This window comes from Seriola aureovittata, chromosome 7, assembly GCF_021018895.1.
Source record: "Seriola aureovittata isolate HTS-2021-v1 ecotype China chromosome 7, ASM2101889v1, whole genome shotgun sequence".
Classification (NCBI taxonomy): domain Eukaryota; kingdom Metazoa; phylum Chordata; class Actinopteri; order Carangiformes; family Carangidae; genus Seriola; species Seriola aureovittata.
Genome location: NC_079370.1, coordinates 13,197,531 through 13,217,519, shown reverse-complemented (window position 1 = coordinate 13,217,519; position 19,989 = coordinate 13,197,531). Strand labels below are relative to the sequence as shown.

General features: G+C 40.3%; 2 protein-coding genes across 2 annotated transcripts in view; one reads left to right on the top strand and one right to left on the bottom strand.

Moving 5' to 3' along the window:
• Positions 1-15,580, top strand: part of adam22 (ADAM metallopeptidase domain 22) — a 63,748-nt gene extending 48,168 nt beyond the window's left edge. The window contains exons 15-31 of the mRNA XM_056381051.1: positions 1,766-1,865; positions 1,944-2,015; positions 2,848-2,940; positions 3,156-3,236; positions 3,369-3,419; positions 3,510-3,573; positions 3,668-3,773; positions 3,861-3,980; positions 4,582-4,750; positions 4,926-5,037; positions 5,827-5,917; positions 6,160-6,213; positions 6,794-6,901; positions 7,413-7,513; positions 7,925-7,991; positions 11,694-11,817; positions 12,770-15,580. Of these exons, the coding sequence (XP_056237026.1) occupies positions 1,766-1,865; positions 1,944-2,015; positions 2,848-2,940; positions 3,156-3,236; positions 3,369-3,419; positions 3,510-3,573; positions 3,668-3,773; positions 3,861-3,980; positions 4,582-4,750; positions 4,926-5,037; positions 5,827-5,917; positions 6,160-6,213; positions 6,794-6,901; positions 7,413-7,513; positions 7,925-7,991; positions 11,694-11,817; positions 12,770-12,790 (1,534 nt within the window). The 3' untranslated portion in view covers positions 12,791-15,580. The remainder of the gene's footprint in view (positions 1-1,765; positions 1,866-1,943; positions 2,016-2,847; positions 2,941-3,155; positions 3,237-3,368; positions 3,420-3,509; positions 3,574-3,667; positions 3,774-3,860; positions 3,981-4,581; positions 4,751-4,925; positions 5,038-5,826; positions 5,918-6,159; positions 6,214-6,793; positions 6,902-7,412; positions 7,514-7,924; positions 7,992-11,693; positions 11,818-12,769) is intronic.
• A 69-nt stretch (positions 15,581-15,649) lies between these two features.
• Positions 15,650-19,898, bottom strand: gtpbp10 (GTP-binding protein 10 (putative)). Its single transcript, XM_056381056.1, has 10 exons — positions 19,768-19,898; positions 18,864-19,057; positions 18,658-18,749; positions 18,280-18,424; positions 18,117-18,190; positions 17,989-18,041; positions 17,787-17,894; positions 17,576-17,653; positions 17,307-17,430; positions 15,650-16,651 (listed from the first exon to the last, which is right to left on the bottom strand). The coding sequence occupies exons 1-10, from the start codon at positions 19,798-19,800 to the stop codon at positions 16,443-16,445; spliced, it is 1,110 nt and encodes a 369-aa protein (XP_056237031.1). The 5' UTR covers positions 19,801-19,898; the 3' UTR covers positions 15,650-16,442.
• Positions 19,899-19,989: the final 91 nt, after the last annotated feature.

Below are 19,989 nucleotides of genomic sequence, written 5' to 3'. Positions count from 1 at the left end.
TATAAACTTGTCAGAGAGCGCAGTCCCTAGAGAAAAGAGATGCACAATTTATTTTTTGAATGTGCATAATGGTTGGGTTAGGATTCTGAATTGTTTTATATATTTTGTTTTGTTTCCTTTGTTTTCTTCTTGTGAAAGAATGGATGTTGCCATTATCAAACCAGGACAAAATATGTATTTAAAAGGCATAATTGGTGCAACATTACAAAACTAAATAGAACAGAGATGGTGGAGACATGAAGCACAGTTTGGCAGTAGCAGAGACAACTAAATGATAGTGGTCTGTGTGTATAAACACTGCAATGTCTTCTGATCGCCACTAAGGGGTGATGGGCTGAATGAGTGAGTGAAGGGAGAAAGAAATGATTTAAGATGTTAGTGCTACACACACTTTATGAAATGAATCTGTTTTACAGGCAAATAATTACAGCAGTATCTGTGTTTTAATCTTTTGGAATACATATTTTGATCCCTGTGTGTACTGTGAAATGAAAACGTTTTTATCGTGGCTGAATATTAGTAGTCCACATGGTAACTTCTTTTGCTGACCAGTGAACCATTCAAGCACGTTTCATCTTTGTCGCACCCCTTATTACTATTTAAAAAGAGATGAACACTACAAGATTTTGATAAGATTCAACCCTGGCGCAAATAAATCAAAGACACAAAGCCCACAGACAGCTGGGACAACTTTAAACCTGATTCATTTTGGAAATCTTTCTCAGATATTGTAGTGTACTTCATCCACCATCAAAGCATCATTACTGTGTCCTTATACAACCATCATCTCTGTAGGTGGCTTCATTTAGTCACCTGACATATGAAGTAGCAACAACCTCTCACAGCCCCTGACTCTCACCGAGACTCACTGTTATTGCATTGTCTCCTGTGTCAGTCCTGATGACTATCCCAGCCACTCGAGTTAAACATGTGCCGGCAGCATAATCAACATTAAGCCTGACAGAGCAACAGTGGATAATAATATTTAAGTGCTGCTCAGGTTTGGGTCGATATCATTAAAAGCATCAGAGTGAACACAGTGCATTTGATTGTAATGGACTTGGACAAATACTTCACATGCTAATTGGGCTCCAGATGGATGTATAATCAAGCTGTGCTTTATATTTTTACTGTAAGTGAACCAAAGCAATCAGATTGCACATTTAAGAGTTATTGTCACCATCAGTAGAGTTTGATTTCTGTTCTGAGAATCTCTGAAAATGTGATTAAAAAAAAAATTGAGGTGATCCTTTTTTAGGGGCACATAATCAAATGATAAATGCAATAACAGTTCAAAAGTGAATCATTCACAGTATTCGGGTTCACTTCCAGGACAAATTCACAATGCATCTTAGAGCCATCTACACTTGACAGATATCTCCATACGTGTTTTCACAGTCTTAGCTATACTGTCTATCTGCCTCCATGTTGTAGTAAGGATCTCCTCTGAACTGTGAGTATGGTAAACCTGTCATACAACATGAACTATTTTATGGTATGGTGTCTCCTGTAAGAAATACTAACTTTATTAAACCTGACAAATCTGCTTTGGTATTGCCTGTAGCCCTGAAATTAAATGTGAGGAATGAAAAGTCATTTTGTGTGGGTAAAAAGGTTTAAAACTACATTTTTCTTTCATGCCAGTTACTAAGCGTTTTGTCCTGTAGTGTCTTTTTGGGAGCAAGCCCTCTCGCTCTCAGTATTATCTGAGGGTCCTGCCTGGGCTATATCCACAGTAACTGCATAATATGGTTGTGTTGAACAGTTTCTACCTGCCCAAGAGGTTCTCCAACTGCAACGTGGAGGAGTTCCACAATTTCCTGAACAGCGGCGGAGGATCGTGTCTGTTCAACAAACCTCTGAAGGTAAGTCACACACACGCACCTATTTAAAGGAGTTTTTCTCAGTACTTTGAATGTTAATTCTGCCCTTTTCCCACTCAGCTGTTAGACCCTCCAGTCTGTGGAAACAGCTTCGTGGAGCCAGGAGAGGAGTGTGACTGTGGCAGCCCAGCGGTGAGTTTCAGTCCTGGAGATGTTTCCTAAAGGGTTAACTTGATAAATTTCCCAACAACAACAAAACCACCTTCTGTGTCATACATTGATGGGAGGTAATTTAAACTAATGAAGTGATTTCACTGGAGAAATCAAAGAGCTGTATAGTGTTAACAGCAATTGCCCCTGAACAACAACATTATGATGGGGGAAGCATACACATTTAGAGCTACACAAAAGCAGCACTTAACTGCTAAAACGTCTTTGCAGCAACAGTGGGTTCTTGAAAAGGATGTTGCTAGAAATAAGAAACAGAATTTAATTCGTGAACAAGCGTGGGATATTTTGAGTCAGGGCGAAGGCTGGATTTAAAAACTTAACTCTTAAAGTCGATAAAAATCAATTAAAGGTATGTAAACAGTATTTTTATCTTTGTTTATTTCTGTCTGCATATCGAATAAACAAGTTTGGGTGTGTATAAGTATATGGATTTATTATATGGATAAGTATCTGTTTACATGTGTGTGTATGTTTGCAAGTTGAAATGCGTGTCAGGAAATGTACTCTTTGATGCAATAACACACTTAAGATACAATGGGAAGCTTTTTATTTTATTTCCTTTATTTTTTTTTTTAATTCATGTCTTATGTTTTTTCTCATCTTATTTGCGTGTTGTTCTAATTTTGTATGTACCCCTTTGACCTATGTGTAATAAGATAAAAAAGTGATTGCATGATAGTTTGTCTGAAGAGACCTCTGTTTGAATTGATTATATGAGATAAGATGATGATTTACGTGAAAGACAACTGGCATCAAAACAAGACCACTGAGAACAGTTTGTTTTGTCTTTTAGGAGTGTGCCAAAGAGGGGGATAACTGCTGCAAGAAGTGCACCCTGACTCAAGGCTCGAAGTGTAGCGATGGACTCTGCTGCAACAACTGTCAGGTACAAGAGGGTTCACAACTTTATATATATATTACCCAAAAGTTAAGTTACAGTTGGGACTGCCTATTAATGCTATTAAATCCTTTAATTTGAATTGCAGGCATATCCGATAAATATTGGGTAAACACAAATGTTTAGCACAGATGGTTTGGTGAAAGATGAAACATTACAATCACTCTCAGAGCCTGTGTAATCTTTATTGTTTGCTGCCGCAGATGGAGTTCACGGGAGTTGTGTGTCGAGATGCAGTGAACGACTGTGACATCCCAGAAAACTGCACAGGCAACTCCAGCCAGGTGAGCATGAGCTTCCCTCACACAGTTTTCTGAAGTCGGAGCTCTGAATTTAATGATCAAAGTGTCACAGGAAACGCATGGCTCGTACAGAACATCACAGCATCTCTGAGGTTTTGTTTGTTTGTTTTGCAGTGTCCACCAAATGTGCACAAGATGGATGGCTACACATGTGAAAAGGATCAGGTGAGATGTTTGACAGAGGTTATTGGGTTTTACTGTATTTTACATTTTAAAAAAAAAGGCTGTACTGACAGGTGGCTTTTCTCTCTACAGGGTCGCTGCTTCAATGGAAGGTGTAAAACCAAAGACAGACAGTGCAAGTACATTTGGGGAGAGAGTAAGTCTAATATTCCTATGTAATAAACTTTTCAGAGATAAGCTTCTGCATTGTACATCTTGGAGTTGATTGTGTCCCGCTGTGTCTCCCTCAGAGGCAACAGCGGCTGACAAGTTCTGCTATGAGAAGCTCAACATTGAGGGGACAGAGAAAGGCAACTGTGGGAAGGACAAGGACACATGGATCCAGTGTAACAAACAGTAAGCCAGTCCTCTCTGTGAAGGTAAACTCTGGAATTCTGGGTTATTCTCTTCAGCTGACCTGTGGTTGCACCTTTTGTGTATCAGGGATGTTCACTGTGGATACCTGCTGTGCTCCAACATCTCACCTGCGCCGCGACTCGGAGAGCTGCAGGGAGGGCTGACCTCTTTCTCCGTAGCCCGACACAGCGCTTCTCTCGACTGCAGGTACACATCATTGAGGAAAAACACTCCCTGCAATACTCAAAGCCCAAACCAGCAGCCTAAAAAAAGACTGCTGGTTATGCATCTTCAACCTCTGGACTACTTTGTTCCCTGGTTCTTCTTTTTTTAGCAGTAAAAATACTGTACACAGCTTGGCAAAAGCAAACAGTATGAATTGAAATCAGAATGTTTACAGTGTTACTATAATTAAGTTTGAAATGAAATGACTCATCTAAAACATCATTGTTGGGTTTTGGTGTCAGTTGCTTGGGATGAGGAAGAACAGGCATCTTTCCAAACTCACTATTTCTCTAAATTCACCTGCCAAAAAAAAGCCTAACTGAATGTTCTCATCGATAGTTTTGTCGGTTCATAATTTCCATTATACTGGGGCATGGAGGAAATTACTGCATAGATGAAACTGGTCGAAGGACATTGGGTAAAATAAATTACACCCCAACAAAATAACTTTTGGGGTGCTCTCAACACATCAGATTGTTTGAACTCTCAGACAGTGGCCATGCAGGTCACATTTACCTTAACAGAAGATAATGTTTGCCATATGAAGAGATGTGTAAGTGACTCCGTCATATTTGTTGTTCAGTGGTGCTCATGTGCTGATCGATGGAGACACTGACCTGGGATACGTCGAGGATGGGACGGCCTGCGGGACGGACCGCATCTGTTTCAATCACAAATGTCTACCCATCCAACAGTTCAACTTCAGCACTTGCCCTGGGACCACTGACAAGACCATCTGCTCTGGACATGGGGTACACACATACACTCAGATGCGCGCACACACACACACACACACACACACACACACACACACACACACAGATTTAAAGACTATCTAGTATCTGCATGAAATGTGGTCTAGCGTCTTGCAGTGCCAAAAAAAATTAACAATCTTTTTTTTTTTTTATATATATGTTCATGCTGTAGGTGTGCAGTAGTGAGCTGAAGTGTGTGTGTTATCTGGGCTGGGCTGGAGAGGACTGTAACTCCACGTCTCCTCTCAGTTATCTCGTGGTGGGACCGACTGCCTCAGTTTCAGGTAGAGATGTTAACACTATCTGCTGCCTCTCTTCATACGTCTATCTGGGACCTGTGTTCTGCATTCTTCCATCATTCATTCTTCTCTGCCCTCCATACCTGTGCGTCTCCACTCTTCCCCACTGACTTCATCTCTCTCTGGTCTTTTATTATCCCTCCCCTCCGCCAATTCACAAATATTAATAGGATAAAAATTTTTATTTTGTTTTTGTTTGTCATTTCTGCTTATTTTAGCTTCTGTGTTGGGTTCATGTCCGCTCATTAAAACCAGCTGCATTTGTATTCACTTAACCATGCATGTCATTCTTTTTGTTTGTCATTATTTTCACACTCATTCTTTGTCGACAGGCTGATGTCTTTGACGGAGTGACTTGAGGTCAGATTTGAGTTCTTTTTTCATTGTATTTGTCCTGTCTTTGATGTCATCTCCTGGTTCTTTCTCTCGCACCCCAACTTCAGCTCACTGCGGTTGGTTAATTCTGACCGAAAAAAAAACATTAAAAAAATAAATAAATAAAAATTACTGTTAAACTAATTCCTGAATGGGAACCTACTGCACTTGTAAGTTCCTCTCAGAATAGCGCTGAAGGGTGACAGCAGTCCCTTTGTTCTCAGTTTATTCCCTCTTGTTCTCCTTTTACACTTTTCCTGCTAATCGTAGTGTCTTTTTGTGTTCTGCTGCAGTGTTTTGTGGTTTGTGTATCCCCATGTGTCCACATTACTCAGGAAACAAGAGACATCCAATTAACACACGCATGGCTCCCCTCTCTCCTCTCTTCCTCTGTCTCAGGTATCACCAGTACAAACATCATCATCGGGGCCATTGTAGGCTCCATTCTCTTCCTCGCCCTCATACTGGCTGTTACAGCCTGGTGCTACAAGTAAGTGTCCCTGTAGCCTGCATGTGTGATGTTTTTTGTTTTTCTATCAGGGGTTTCAGTGGTTGGGAGAAAAAAGAATCTTTGATTAAAGTGATGACAATAAACATATGCTCATAAACATATGCAATGTTGCTTTGTTTTGAGGGGTCACAAGTTAACAAATGCTGGTTCTATTTTATGCACTATATTTGACAAAAGCTATTTTATTATTGGGCTGAAGATACTTGTACTTCTCTTCACAGGAGCTATAAGCAGAGACGCTATGTTGAGTCTGAGGTTCAGCGAAGATTCTGCCGGTTTGCTCACTTTAACACGTTTTCCACATGTTGCATTTAAGTTGATTTTAAATGTCAGAGCTGTGGTATATTTGTGTATTTTAAGAGTTTATGTTTTTTCAACAATGTTTTTTTTTTTGTTTGTTTTTTTTTTTCCCTACAATGGTAACCATTTTAACCAACACCCAGTTCAGAAAGTGCATGAAAAATCTGTGGGAACCAGGAATAAAATATCCTCATTGACCTGCAGATCTTTATTTAACTACCAGTACCAATGTTACAGTGCAAATTTACTGTTACAAGCAACAGCCTTGCATTCAAATTTAACCTAATTGAAAGTACAGAAGAATAATAATCAAAAAGTATAAATGTAAAAGTATGCATTATGCAAAATTACCCCATTCACACTATAATATACAGTATATCATAGTATTTGATTTTTTTTTATGGATGCATTGTGTAGAATAATGGAAACTCGGTGTGTAGCACAATTACCAAATAGTAAGAAATTGAACATTATAAATTAATGATAAATAACTGTGGTGTAATTTTCTTGTGATTGTATTTACTCGTATCTAAAAGAATTGCTCTGCATTCCCAGGCAAATGCCCCCAGGTGACTATGTAACCAAGCCTGGGGATGCAGATTCATTTTACAGCGACATGCCTCCGGGTGTCAGCACAAACTCCGGCTGCAGCTCCAAGAAGAGGTCAGCCTGCCTGTCGCACCTGCAGATTTGCACCCTGTCGTTCACTCCCTCCATCCCATCCATTTCTCAGAACATCTCACTGTTTGGCTTCAGGTGTGCCATCTCATCATCACTCATTCATTCACAAGCGTGTGTTGTGTTTACTGCTATAGACGGGCTCAATACGTGTTCTTATTGTGCTTTCTTACAGTCATGGCTTTTGTTATGTCTCTGTCTGTGAACATTTTGGAAGTGGACCAAAATGTTCAAAATTTTAAACATTTTGCCAGTAGAGAATTGTCCCGAAAACACCTCTCTGCTCCATTTCTCACATCATGTCATATTCAGCTGTCGTGATGCTGTTTCATGGCTCATAATGTTGCCATCTGCTGCGATGGTGTCTTTATTTTCTCCTTCATTTACCTCTGCCTTTCCCTCGTCGCTACATCTGCAACAGGAGCAGCACAGCATTTAATTATTTGTAACAGTTTAGAAAGCTGATGTTGCACTGATATTCTGCCTTTGTGTGTAGATCTAATGGACTTTCCCACTCATGGAGTGAGAGAATCCCAGATGCCAAACACATCTCCGACATCTGTGAAAATGGGCGACCGAGGAGCAACTCATGGCAAGGTAACAAATCCCCACTCATACGTAAGAAGAAATATTTGGTGAGAATTGCACTTTGGTGCATCAGAAGAAGGAATGCAATGTGTTTGTTTTGCCAAAGCAAATGAAGTAAGAAGGCAGCACACTTGTGAATAAAAAAGGGAAAGAAATCACCATTTCTTGATCATTACAGTGCAATTTGTCTCAAGTAATGTAGATAAAATGTGGCATGTAGCCTGTCTGTCAAAATAATCAATACATTATTTTTTAAACCACTGGAAGGCTGCCCTTTTCCTGAATTAGTTTTGCTGAAATGAAACATTTTACAGCGCTGCACATATGTTTTCTCTCTTGCATTAAATATTGCCCGCGGTAAATATTTTGCAAGTAATTATTTGTATTTAAATAGTGTGTTTATGTTCTGTTTCTCTCCAGGAAATCTGAGCGGTAATCGTAAGAAACTGAAAGGAAAGAAGTTTCGTGCTCGCTCTAACTCAACAGAGTAAGTTCCTTGTGGCGAGCTGGTGATGTTGTGAGGTCAATGAACATTGACATTGGGGTATGCAGATAAACAGAAGCTCTAGTGGAAAACAGACATATCCGTCATTGGGTTCTTGTGCAAGATAAAGCTGGCATTATTCTTTATTTTATATTATGTATTTCAACAAATCCCCTGAAAAGACCAAAACAATGTTTTAGTCCGTCTCTATACAAATACTAACTTTCCTACCTTTTTTGTGGCACCCACCCCCAAGTCCACTAGTTCCTACTGAGACTCTAAATCATTGAAAATCAGTCAGAAACGTACAGTTTCATTAAAAAAGAAGCTTAAATAATCACAGAAACCATCTGAGCATTGTAGCTTTTACCAAACGTTAAGCAAACTAATGAATAGCCTATTTGTTGGGAACTATTTTCATCTGTGGATGAATACATGTTTGGAGTGTTAGAGAGAATTTACAGCAGGAATAGACTTAAAATAAACTGCAGTGCCTGTGTTCATCGTAATGAAGGAAGATGTCACCTAGTGCGGCATATATTAGTGTTTGAACAACAATGAACGTCTGTGGCACAGTGGAATAACTGTCGGGCTTTGGCTACACAAACGTTTTAGTAGGATTAAGTAATGGTTGGTTTTGGTCTTTTTATTAGAATTGTTGAGCAGAAGAAAATAAAGAATATTACTGTGCTTATCCTTTTGATTGTGCAGCATAGTTGGAAAAAAAAAACCACTCACAATTCCGGATGAAATGCTTTCCTTAAATTCAGTGTCATAGATGGAGGTATAAAGAGTGTGTTGCACTGAGGCTCACATGAGTGAGATCACGTCGTCTCTTGCAGTGTGAACTCTAAACCCATCTAGCTTGTGACACTATACTGCACCTTAAATCTTTGCTCATAACTGTGAACAGATGAAGTATTTGCATACATGCCCGTTGACTGTGAATGAACAGTGTGCATCGGCTGCCTCCCAGCCTGGCGTGTTGGTTTGTTTGTTTGTGGGTTTGAAGGTCTTGGCATATGAAGTAGTCTGCAGTGCACCTGTTCTCATTGCAAGCATGAGACTGACTGAGAGGCGAGAAGCTAACCGCTTGGAATGATGTGACATGTAACCAATATGCAACTGAGCCTGTAACACACAACACAGTTGTTTGTGATTTTCATGGTGCCGTTTTCATCCGAAACCACACACAGGTCTGTCTGCCATCTTTCTCACCATTTTCTCAATTGCATCTTGGTGTTTGTTCAGGATATCTTTGCTCTGCTCTGCTTTCCTAAAATATTTCCTCTTCCTCTCTCCCTCCCCCCCACACTTGCTTATTTCTGGAGATTTTCTGTCCTTTTCATTTCTTTTCCTTCCTTCCTTTTCTCTCTTCTCCCCCTCCTTCTGTTGTGTCCATCACCCCTCCTCCCCTTCCTCCCCCTCCCACAGGTATTTAACCCCTCGCTTCAAAACAGAGTTTTATGATGTAACTAAATGGGTAGAAGATGTGAATAGAAACACTCAAGGACCTTACCTTAGGTATTACCTCAGACCATGTCCTGTACCCCACACGCTTGTCTAAAACCCCCTTCACTTTTGGTTTGATTTGTGGTTTGGTCAAGGAAAGTAAGAACTGGTGCCAGTCTGGCCCTTTTTTCTACAGAAGTTTGAAAGTAATACCTGAGAAAGTGTAATCGACAGCAGGCATGTTGCGACGAGGGGTTGCTGCTGACCATCAAAAGAAAAAAACATGATGAAAAGAAGTTTTTCAGCTTTATTTTCTATCATATTTTTTTGCCCAGTTTCAATGAAGACTTTTTTTTCTCCTTAAACAGCTGCATTTTACTTTGCAGATTTTGATTTCCTGCTGTACTGTACTGATGCAAAAATGGCTCTTACTGCCTGTGCTAGTGTTGGTTATAATAGTCATTTTATTCCTAAGTTCTCCTCATCCCCTCCTTTGCTTCTCCCCTTCAGCCTCATGTTACCTCTGCATGTTCAGTGTTGTTGTGTCAGTAAGTGTCTGTCGGCGCTGCCGCACTCCCAGTAACCTTGCGTGCCTTCGCATCAGTGTGATGTCACTGCCGAGCCAAACATTTTTTGGCGCTGCTCTGACATCATCACTGAGCTGCAGTAACAAATTGTAAGCCACCTCCAATTGTGTCCAAGGTCTATAGATAATCACAAACACAAGGTTTCCTTAACAACGAGGAAGCTTGTGGGCTATTGCCTCTGTAGAGCACTGGTCCCATGTTAGTGCACCAAACAAACAAAATGTCACCACACAGTCAATCGGCATTGTAATCTATAGACCTTCACTGTGTCTGCCCCTCCCTCTGTTATAACATTTACTCAATGATAGAAACAGAACAATAGAGTGGAGAGATGTGGAGAGTTGTATCGGGCATATCCAGGATTCAGAGCTAAAAACCTTAAAATGTCATGTGACTGACTGTTTGATTCTGTCCTGATTGAATCATCTGTAACAAGTAACAACTGTTGAGAAGAAAATCAGATTAATATACTGTATATTTTGCTAACTAATAATTGTATGATGCAACATAATAGAACAGAAGAAAGAGGCACAACACAAAAACATAAAGACGGATTGGAAATTACACAGACCGTCTCCAAAGTATTATGGTTATAAATTATACAAATTATAACAGCAACTGCCCTAATAGCACGATGGGTGTAGTTCTTTTGGGAGTAAGAGTGGGGCTACTATATATTTTGTTCCTGAGTGCAACAACATAATAAATTGTAATATGGTGGGTTTATATGGCATTTTCTCCATAGTACTTCCCAAAGAAGCTCTGGGTCTGTAGAATTTGGAGCCATTCAGCACAGCAAACAGAGTAAAAGCTTTCTTTATTATAAAAGTATAATGTACACAACATAACTTTACAGAATTGCATTATACTGGCCCTTCATCTGACGTCTCCACTCTCTCCACTACTTTGACCAGTGCAGGTATTTCTGATCACCGCACACAGTAGTGGTGTAAATAAGCTACCGCACATGGGACAGGCTTTCCATGTCTGTTTCACTGGACAGGACCTCTCTGAATCTCTCAGACTGTTGTTCTCACCCAGCTCCGGTGTGGTCTGCCGTCCCAGTCACCTCATCATACTCACTGCTCCCAGCATTCATCACTTAAACACACCCGCCGATCCGACTTTCAAGACTGCACACAGGCTCAGCTGACAGCAGAGGTTACCTTTAGCAGCATGCTTTTTTTTCCACTGAGGCTAAAGGTATGTTTCTGCAAATTCTGGCTGTTTTGTGTGTCAGTGCAGGATGATGAAGAATAATGCTGCTGCACAGTGAAGCATGTGAGTGGCAGGAATCTATGACTTTGTCCACACCGCTGCTGGGTACTGTGTACTGCTGTGTAAAGAAGTACATACTGTGTACAGAGGTTGCCCCTAAAAGCTGAGCCAGGGTCTTATTTTTTAACAGAATAACTGAACTGTCTGTGCTTTTTGGGGGAGCAGCAATAACAGCTTTTAAGAGCAACCTCTCTCTCTGCAGGAAGGTGAACACTGAATAATTAGAGCAGCCCAAGGAGGATGTTGCCCAAAGTCACAGATCTAACATTAGCTCAACTTCCTCAGTCTAACCTCATTTATCCATCTGTGTCTTTGGCCAACTTAATCCTACACCAATTAGAAAAGAAGAGGCAATATTTTAATAATTTCACTTCCTCTTTTTCCTCAGGACGCTATCCCCTGCCAAGTCTCCCACTTCCTCTACAGGATCAATTGCATCCAGCAGAAAATACCCGTACCCCATGCCCCCTCTCCCCGATGACCAGAGGAAAGCCAACAGGCAGAGCGCCAGGGCAAGTATCAATCAGGAACACATTGTGTAATTTAAAACCACATTACACTGATTTAGTCACAATGACTGATTTTCAGTACAATAGAGATTCTGCACTGGTTGGCACAAAAAAGAGCAGGTCATTATGTATGCTGAGTATCTTAATGTACACAGTGGCTTTTGGCCCTGCTGGAGCCGACAATTTAAATTCCCTCCGTGATTTTTCTAGTAATGGGATAATTGTTTTTTCAGATGGTCACTGTTTCCGATCAGGTGATTTATAGGTATAAAATTCTTCCTATGACTTGTCCAAGAAACTGGGCACACTTTATATTGAAACCTAACTAAACATAACCTGCGGTTTTTTATGACGTGTGCGTACAGTAGGTGATGTGTACATACCAGACACTAATTTCACTGTTCACCTGACATCACCAACAGTTAATGTTCGTGTGTTAGCATGGTTTCATAAAAGAAAGCGGAAACTTTGCAGATGTTTAAGATGTGCTATGTGCTTCTATGACACACTAAACATGATAAAAACCAGCAACTGTTGCTCCCGATGCTCATTTTCATTCCCAGCGCTCCTCGTCTGTGCAGTTAGGTTGGCCATTATCAGGCTGATATGATGTCTGAGCCCAGTTTTACACTTTGATCTCAGTAGTTAGATAAGTCAGTGGTTAAATATGTTTATACATGGTTAGTCTTGGGTTGTGTTCACATCCTTTACAAAGTCAAAACTATTAATACTGAAGGGCATGGAAATATTTGCTAATGAGGATCATAATTTAAAGGATAAGGCTGGTGCTATTTGTGCTTATAAGACCAGCCCAATCCTTTAAGTACAAAGACAGAACCAAATCTACATAAATAGGAAGGGAGGTGACTGACCATCAGTGACATCTGGCCAATTTTAAAATGTCTATTCTTTCTCTTTTCTGCTCTTTTCCCCTCCCTCTTTTTTGTCCCTTCAGCTGTGGGAGACTTCAATATAACAGCTGTTTTACCCACTCTGCAAAAGACCTCAAGGAACTACACTTGTCTCTCCTTTTCTATGAATGAAAAACACAACAATGAAACAAAATTGACTCTAAGCAACTAAAGAGAAAGCGAGAGAGCCCCCCACTGGAGTGGAAATAGGCAGAGGTGTGTGTGAGTTAGTGTGTACAAGCATCTCCGAGGCTTTCAAGCCAGACATTCAGTGGATCTCTACAGGACGATGCAGAGCGCCAGCAGAGATCCCAGCTCCACATCCACTCCAGACCAGCTGGAGCTCAGACTGAGCTGTTCCTGTCTGCTCAGGCATCACTTATGGGACTGGAAACCCCAACCCCCACCCCATACCTGTCCTTGAAACCTCAACGTATCCTTAGCTCGGCTCTCGTCACACTCACTTCAACACCACTGTCCCCTGAGTTGTTTGGGCTCCTTTTCTTAAAAGGGGTAGCGGAGAGCCAGGAGCAGGTCATCGTATCACGCTGGATTTGTCGGATCATTTTGACGCACGTGAATCACTGTAGAAACTCCAACACTGTATGCATGAGAAAACCTTGTTTATCAGCAACCTCCTCCCACGGAAAAGACGAGAGGGACTAATCTGAAATGAAAGCATGCAAGGGGGCAGTGATTTTATACCTTCTGTAGGCTTAGATGCTTTCTCTCCACTATAGGTAACTCATATTGTATCACCAGTTATAACCCATGACATGGATCCGACCTGCTCTTCCTCCCCTCGGTTTGTTTGTGCGTGTGTAAATATGTACAGTAAAATACACAGAGTATGTTTTTGCTTTTTATTTTGAAAGAGGACAAGATTCTTCTTCCTGCTGTATTGTGTTGTAGACAGAAGTGGATCTCTGTAGATGAGTGTAGAGACTCCGCATTTGTTCTTCTGTCCGTGTTTCTACTTTTTCATCTTCATTTTTTTCTTCCTGTGTGACTGTGACCTCTATAGCTTTCTCCATCCACAGCAGAATGTAAAAGTGTTTCTTCTTTTTTTATATTAGCACTGGCTTGATCCATCTCTGGGAGAAATACACAGACATGAAGTAATGACTGAGGAAGTATTAACAAAGATGTTGATTGTGGCACAGTAAGAATGTTACTGAGGTGGTATTGATTTAGCAAAGTTTAAATAGTTTTATGTTCCATGCCTGTGTGAAATGAAATGACTGAGAAGTGTTTGGTGTAGTTATAGATGTGCCACTTTTCACTCATGTGGTTTTTGGAAATTTCCCCATTGATAATGTTAAGATGTATTGAGTTTGGATATTTGGAAGTGTGAGACCAATGTGCTCCCACTTTTGTGATGAGAGTACGCGAAGTCGAGAGTGTGGCTGATAACCTTACTCGCCCCAAATCTGGGAACTGTGATTAAATGTGCATTTTGGATTTAGCTGTGATGATTGAGATATTTAGCCTTGTAAATGATTTACTATGCTGTACAGTGCTTGCTGTTTGAGCTTGTGAAGACCAACAGCATGACAGTTCTATATCAAATTAAGTTATTTCTCTGGTAGGCTATTTGTGAGACCATAACGGGAAAGGAGCATGTCGCTGAAAGACTTTTTCCCCTCATTGCCTATTGCTGTTGTCTTAATTGGTTTGTTTGCCACAGACTACACTGTCTGAACAAAGTCAGGACATTTCATGGCAGGAAGTCACAAGGTTTAAATATGATTGAGAATGGAGATTTTGTCACGTTAGTGTAGCTATTTAAGGTGGATTTTTCTGGAAACGAAGCCCATGTCGCTCCCCAAAAGCAAGTTCTTTGTACAGTTACAACTCAAACTTTTGTCTTAAGGCCTCTTGTTTGTCATTTTACTGTTGAGTTTTTGTTCCGGTGTGGGCACTTGTTCATTTGTAATTCATGTATGCATTAGGACTGTATAGGTAATATGATCGTCACAATACTGGACTAATATTGCTACTAGTATCTTTTTTATTAAGTACCTTTGTAATGTTCACTTTTTTCTCAGCATTATGTACAGCAACTATTCAAACAGTAATTAAGTGCATTATTGTAATTATGTGTGTTGATGAGTTTGAATGGAGACATGAGGTTTTTTTTTTTTTGTTTTTTTTTTTTTTTTTAAACACATTTGTTCCTCTGGCATGTGCTGATCTGTATCATATATAGGTTTTGGACACAGATGTAAATGAGATGTGAACAGGCTCATAATTTGCCTTCATCCAGAGCTTTCTTCTCTGCTCTGGTCTTCTTAAAGTAATGGTCAGTATCCAGTGGAGCACATTATCTCAGAGCTCTTGAGTAATTTTTTTTAACATCATAATACTTTGCTACAGCAAGACATTTGTCCTGGTGTCATGGACATTGCATTGACACCCTGAGGACGGTGCAGGCTGCAGTCATTTCTGTGGTTGTACAGCTGCCAATTTTCCTGCGAACATATCCGCCTGCGTACATAGGTGAACTGACCAATCCTACCAGGGCAACTCTGGCAAACGTCCCCACAGATGAGCTGTCTCTCTCTGGCCAGAGACTTGAATGTATTCGTGTACTGGAGCACACCAACCACCCAGTCTTAACCATGTGGTCCCATCCTGCCAGATGCATCGGCTCTCCAGGAATCTTAAAAACCCCACATGTACGAGTTCAAATCTGAATACTGCAGTTGCTGTCTTTTTTTCATTTTAATTTTTTCATTTTGCCTGTATGCTGTACAGACTCATGATGCAAAAATCAATCCCCATATTTTTTTTCTCCTCTTAATCATTCAGTATTGTAATATATTTAATATAAAATAAAACTTTCATCAACACAACAGTCTATGCTGTCATTTGAATAGCTTCAGATCTTACTCTAACTGGTAGAGGAAAAGAAACACATCATGTATAATTGAAAATTGACTCCATTTATTTGTATTGAAACACTCCTGTGATGCACTGATCCAAAACTAACCTCATTTAGTAGATCAAGTATCAGCCAGATATGACTGATCCACATTAAACAGTATCTTTGTTGCTGTCATTATAAAATGAATGTTTCTACCATGATTCAGTTGGTGATGGAAGTCTGCAGACTTTAGTGCCACGTCCCTGGCTTCATGTTAAAGTGCATTAAAAATGATCCCAACGAATTCTAAACATATACAGTTTTTTAATTTGGGAAAGACAACTGGTATTGGATCAGAGCATCCTACAACACACACCAATAAAAATAAATACAATCTTGCATCAGATGAAACAGAAAATAACTGGTTGGTACAAATGCACCTCTCCTCTCTTTTGCCAATGACCCTTTATCATTTGTATCTGGAGGTAAAGCTGGTGCTGCATTTGCCTTTACCTGACCAACATCCTTTTATGGATAGGCATACAAATCTCTGCCTAAATAGTTTACATCAGGATCATTTCTGAATAAAGACGGACCTTATCAACAGTGACTGAGATCAAATGAGCGACTCAACTTGCGCAGCCTTTTAACACATTTAACACTGTTTTGACTGTGATGGTCAATAAGAAAGTCAAACATCATCCTAAAGTGCACTGAAACTGCAGGGTTTCTGATGTTTACCTGCACTGCACAAAAAAGTTCTACTTCTCCAGTTTGAAACAGACAGAATAAGACTCATCTGTCGTCATACACTGTAGGTCGACCGAAATCTGAGATGTTGTCCATGTTTGTCACAAATGCTCATGTGAGGGGAACCTCAGTGCCTGCAGTCTTTCTTGATGGATGGCTTTGGTTTCCATGGCTGCATCTTCATCAAGCGACTCTCGGATGCAGCTTTTCAAATGGTCAATACCAAACCCAGTGGTGGCAGAGACGGGAACCACATGTTTGAAGGTCATGTACTTCTTCGGTATCATGTCAGGCAACAGATCAGAGAACTCTGCGAGAGGGGAAATAATCAAATTTTGAAATAATCATCTTCAAAATATTGAGATGGGATAGATGTTAGCATTTAATACAAATTTTCCAATGTAACCTTTTTCTGTGTCTTATAATTGGGTATTTCATAAATTGTTAAATGTTTAAGGGGAGATTTGCTATAGTTTGTCTGAACTTTAAACAATCAAACAAGAAGTGCAATATCGCTATGTGGCAGTTTTTCCATCTGGTAAGTGAATTTAGTTTTTTAGAAAACAAGCTGCCCAGGAACTTAAAATTGAACTGCAGCTCTTTATTGATGCTTATTTTTCATTATGACAAGCGGCTGCTGTGTTCAAAATGGTGATAAAAATGTAATTACTATAGTACCTGCAGATGTTGTGAGCAAAAATATTTATAACACAAAATTTTCCTTTTACATTTACTCCTGAATTTGACACTTAACCTGTAACTGCAGGTTACAGGTAAATGCCACATGTCTTTAGTAGCATGAATCATAGTTCAAATCCATTGAAAAGGTTTTTGTAAACAGTCTGCAGACCTGGATTCATGCGATTAGTGCAGCAGAGAAGTCCATCTTTAAAAGGTATAATTTCATTTGCATCATGAATTTGTAAATTAGAAAGCTAATGAATAAAACCAAAAAAATGATTTACGATCTGGGTTTTGTAGATGCTCCTTCAGCTCTTGTAATTTGTCCTCAGCGTCAGGCAGGTCCATCTTATTCACCACCAGCAGAGCAGGCTTCGACACAAGCTCCTCTTTGTACAACTCCAGCTCCTTGAGACGATGCGGAGACGGGAGGATGATGAAAAAGATGGAGGTAAATAAATGGTACACATGAGCAGATGGGTGAGTATTAAAGTCAGTGAGAAGAGTATGCATTATATTATAAACACAAGTTGATTTATAGTATCATTCTCACCTTGGTGAGAAGCTGCACCGTTTCAAAGGCTGACCTGAACGGTGTTTGACTAGCCAGCTGGAAACCACAAACATCTACCTGCAGCCGGACAAAACACAATCAAACAAGAGTCAATAATCATCATCACAGCCTGCAATTTTTTAACTAGATTAACCACATTCAAATTCATTATATGAAGGTGTCGGCTCATGTACTTTTTGTCTCTACTCACCACAAACAGCAGCTGCCTGGTCCTCTCCACATGCTTTAGGAACTTGTGGCCCATGCCTTTGTTTATGTGAGCTCCCTCTATCAGGCCTGGGAGGTCAGCGACGGAGATCTACTGAGAAGAAACAAATGATGCAAAGGAGAGAAACCAGTTTAATGGACAATTAAAGTACAATACACCAAAAACTAAAAAGCATGTCCCATACCTGTTTGTAATCTTTATACATCAGTTTGCCAATCTCCGGCTTCAAAGTTGTGACTGTGAAATAAAGAAGAACTTAGAAATGGCACAAACACAGTAACAGTAAACACACATGTATCATTATCTACATACAAGAGTAGCTGGCAATCTGAGGTGTGGCATTAGAGATGGCTGTCAGGAGAGAGGACTTCCCTGCATTTGGGAACCTGGAAATCAGAATTTCAAAAGGAACTTAAAGCCAATTTGAGCCTCAGCTGAAATGAACCAATACGTTCATGTGTGTTTCCGCTCTCACCCAACAAGACCCATGTCAGCGATAAGTTTGAGGTCCAGCCGGATGTGTTTGACCTGGCCCTTACTGGGCTCAAACGCAGTGTAGTGGGAGCCTCCAGGTCCGCCTTTTGCCACAATCACACGATCACCTTCAGCGTTCAGGTCCCCTTGGAGGGAGAATGGACACAGGAAAAAAAGGCAGAATTTTTAGTGTTCATTTGGCTTTTCCATCCCCTGATCATTGCTTTGTCATGTTTTCTGACACAAATGCTGTTCTTCACCTCCGAATCAAAAACTTTCTTGTGCATTATTAGTTTTTATGTCAAATTTAACATCTTTCTTTAGAAGGATTTTATAAATGTTTGACCAACAATAAGTGGTGTGTCATATTTTATATTACCAAGTATTTTGCCATCATCAGTGGTGACAGTTATACCAACAGGAGCAAAGATTTGTTTGTCCTCCCCCCTCTCTCCTCTCAGTGATCGGACACTGTTGATAAATAAAATTCACATACACAATAAATAGCATCTGTTGTGTCTGACAAATATAAATCTAATTTATGTCAACTTAAGAAAACTCAAGGTTGGATTTAGAGAAACTGACCTGCTGTTGGCTCCTGCTCCACCTACAAAACGTTTCTGTGGATACTTGTCCTTGATCCTCTTCAAGGTCACGTCCTTTTTCGCCACCACCCAAACATCTCCACCGTTCCCTCCCTGTCCCCCAAGACGGGGTAAACCCATGCCGCCGCTGCCTCCACGGACATACAGACGGAGATTGTCCACCAAGTTTCCAAACTGCAAAGAGGCAGAAAAGAGACTGATCCAAGCACCTTTAAGGTCAACGGCACTAATAATAAACATGTGAGTTTTTTTTACAAACTCCTTCAATTTGGTGACATGTGACAGTAAAGGGAGAAAGAAAACGTTTTTTCTTTCTATTTCTGAGTAAAGCTAGATTGGTATTGTTTGTATTGTGAATAACACATCTCCTAGATCAAGGTAGTAGTTGTGAGAGTTGTTAGGTAGAATCGTTTTGGGTCTGTACTGAAGGGCTGGTTATCTCTGAGGAGTACAGCCATACAACTACAACTCACATGATGATGTATTGAAGCACCTTTGAAGGGAGTTCACGCCCGCCTAGGTTTAATACCAACATTGCATTTAATGCAGACATGGTATTCAACCTAGGTAAGCACCATAAAATGACAGGTGACCACTACAATTTCAAAATTAAGGTTAGATTTACATGGATTGTTTTGCTTTAGGTATTTCTTCTATTGTTTTAATTCTGATACGGTTCAGTCACAGATAACTCGCATTGTAATAAGAATAAATGTTCATAAAAGGCTTAATATTTGCAGAGACCACAGACCGAGTTGTTGATGTTTTGAAGCTAGTTAGCCAGTTAGCTTCCAACTAATGTCACGATTAGAGATGTTAGTGAACCGTTGCTGTCGATGAAATTGTTTTCACGACATTAATATCTGGTCTGCTTCAGTGCTTACCTTCCTGAGGCAGGCTCTACTGAACTGGACCATCTCCAGTGGCGTTTATTGCCACTTTTCGTGTTGTTGACTGAAGTAGCGGCTAGCAGGCACGCGTTAGTGTGCAGGACAGGAAGTGATATTTTGTTTCTTTCAGCTCATTGGATCCTGACGCAGAGAGGCGGGACTCTGCAGGACTGAATTTAGACATGGATTGAACGTGCTGCGCCAGTCCAGGACAAA

Bases quoted from the DNA above. Each gene is read 5' to 3' on its own strand.
- gtpbp10 (XM_056381056.1), bottom strand. From the start codon at position 19,800: ATGGTCCAGTTCAGTAGAGCCTGCCTCAGGAAG. The intron at 19,058-19,767 runs GTAAGCACTGAA...GCCTCTTTGCAG, and splicing joins GTAGAGCCTGCCTCAGGAAG to TTTGGAAACTTGGTGGACAA. The intron at 18,042-18,116 runs GTATGTAGATAA...TTTATTTCACAG, and splicing joins TCAGATTGCCAGCTACTCTT to TCACAACTTTGAAGCCGGAG.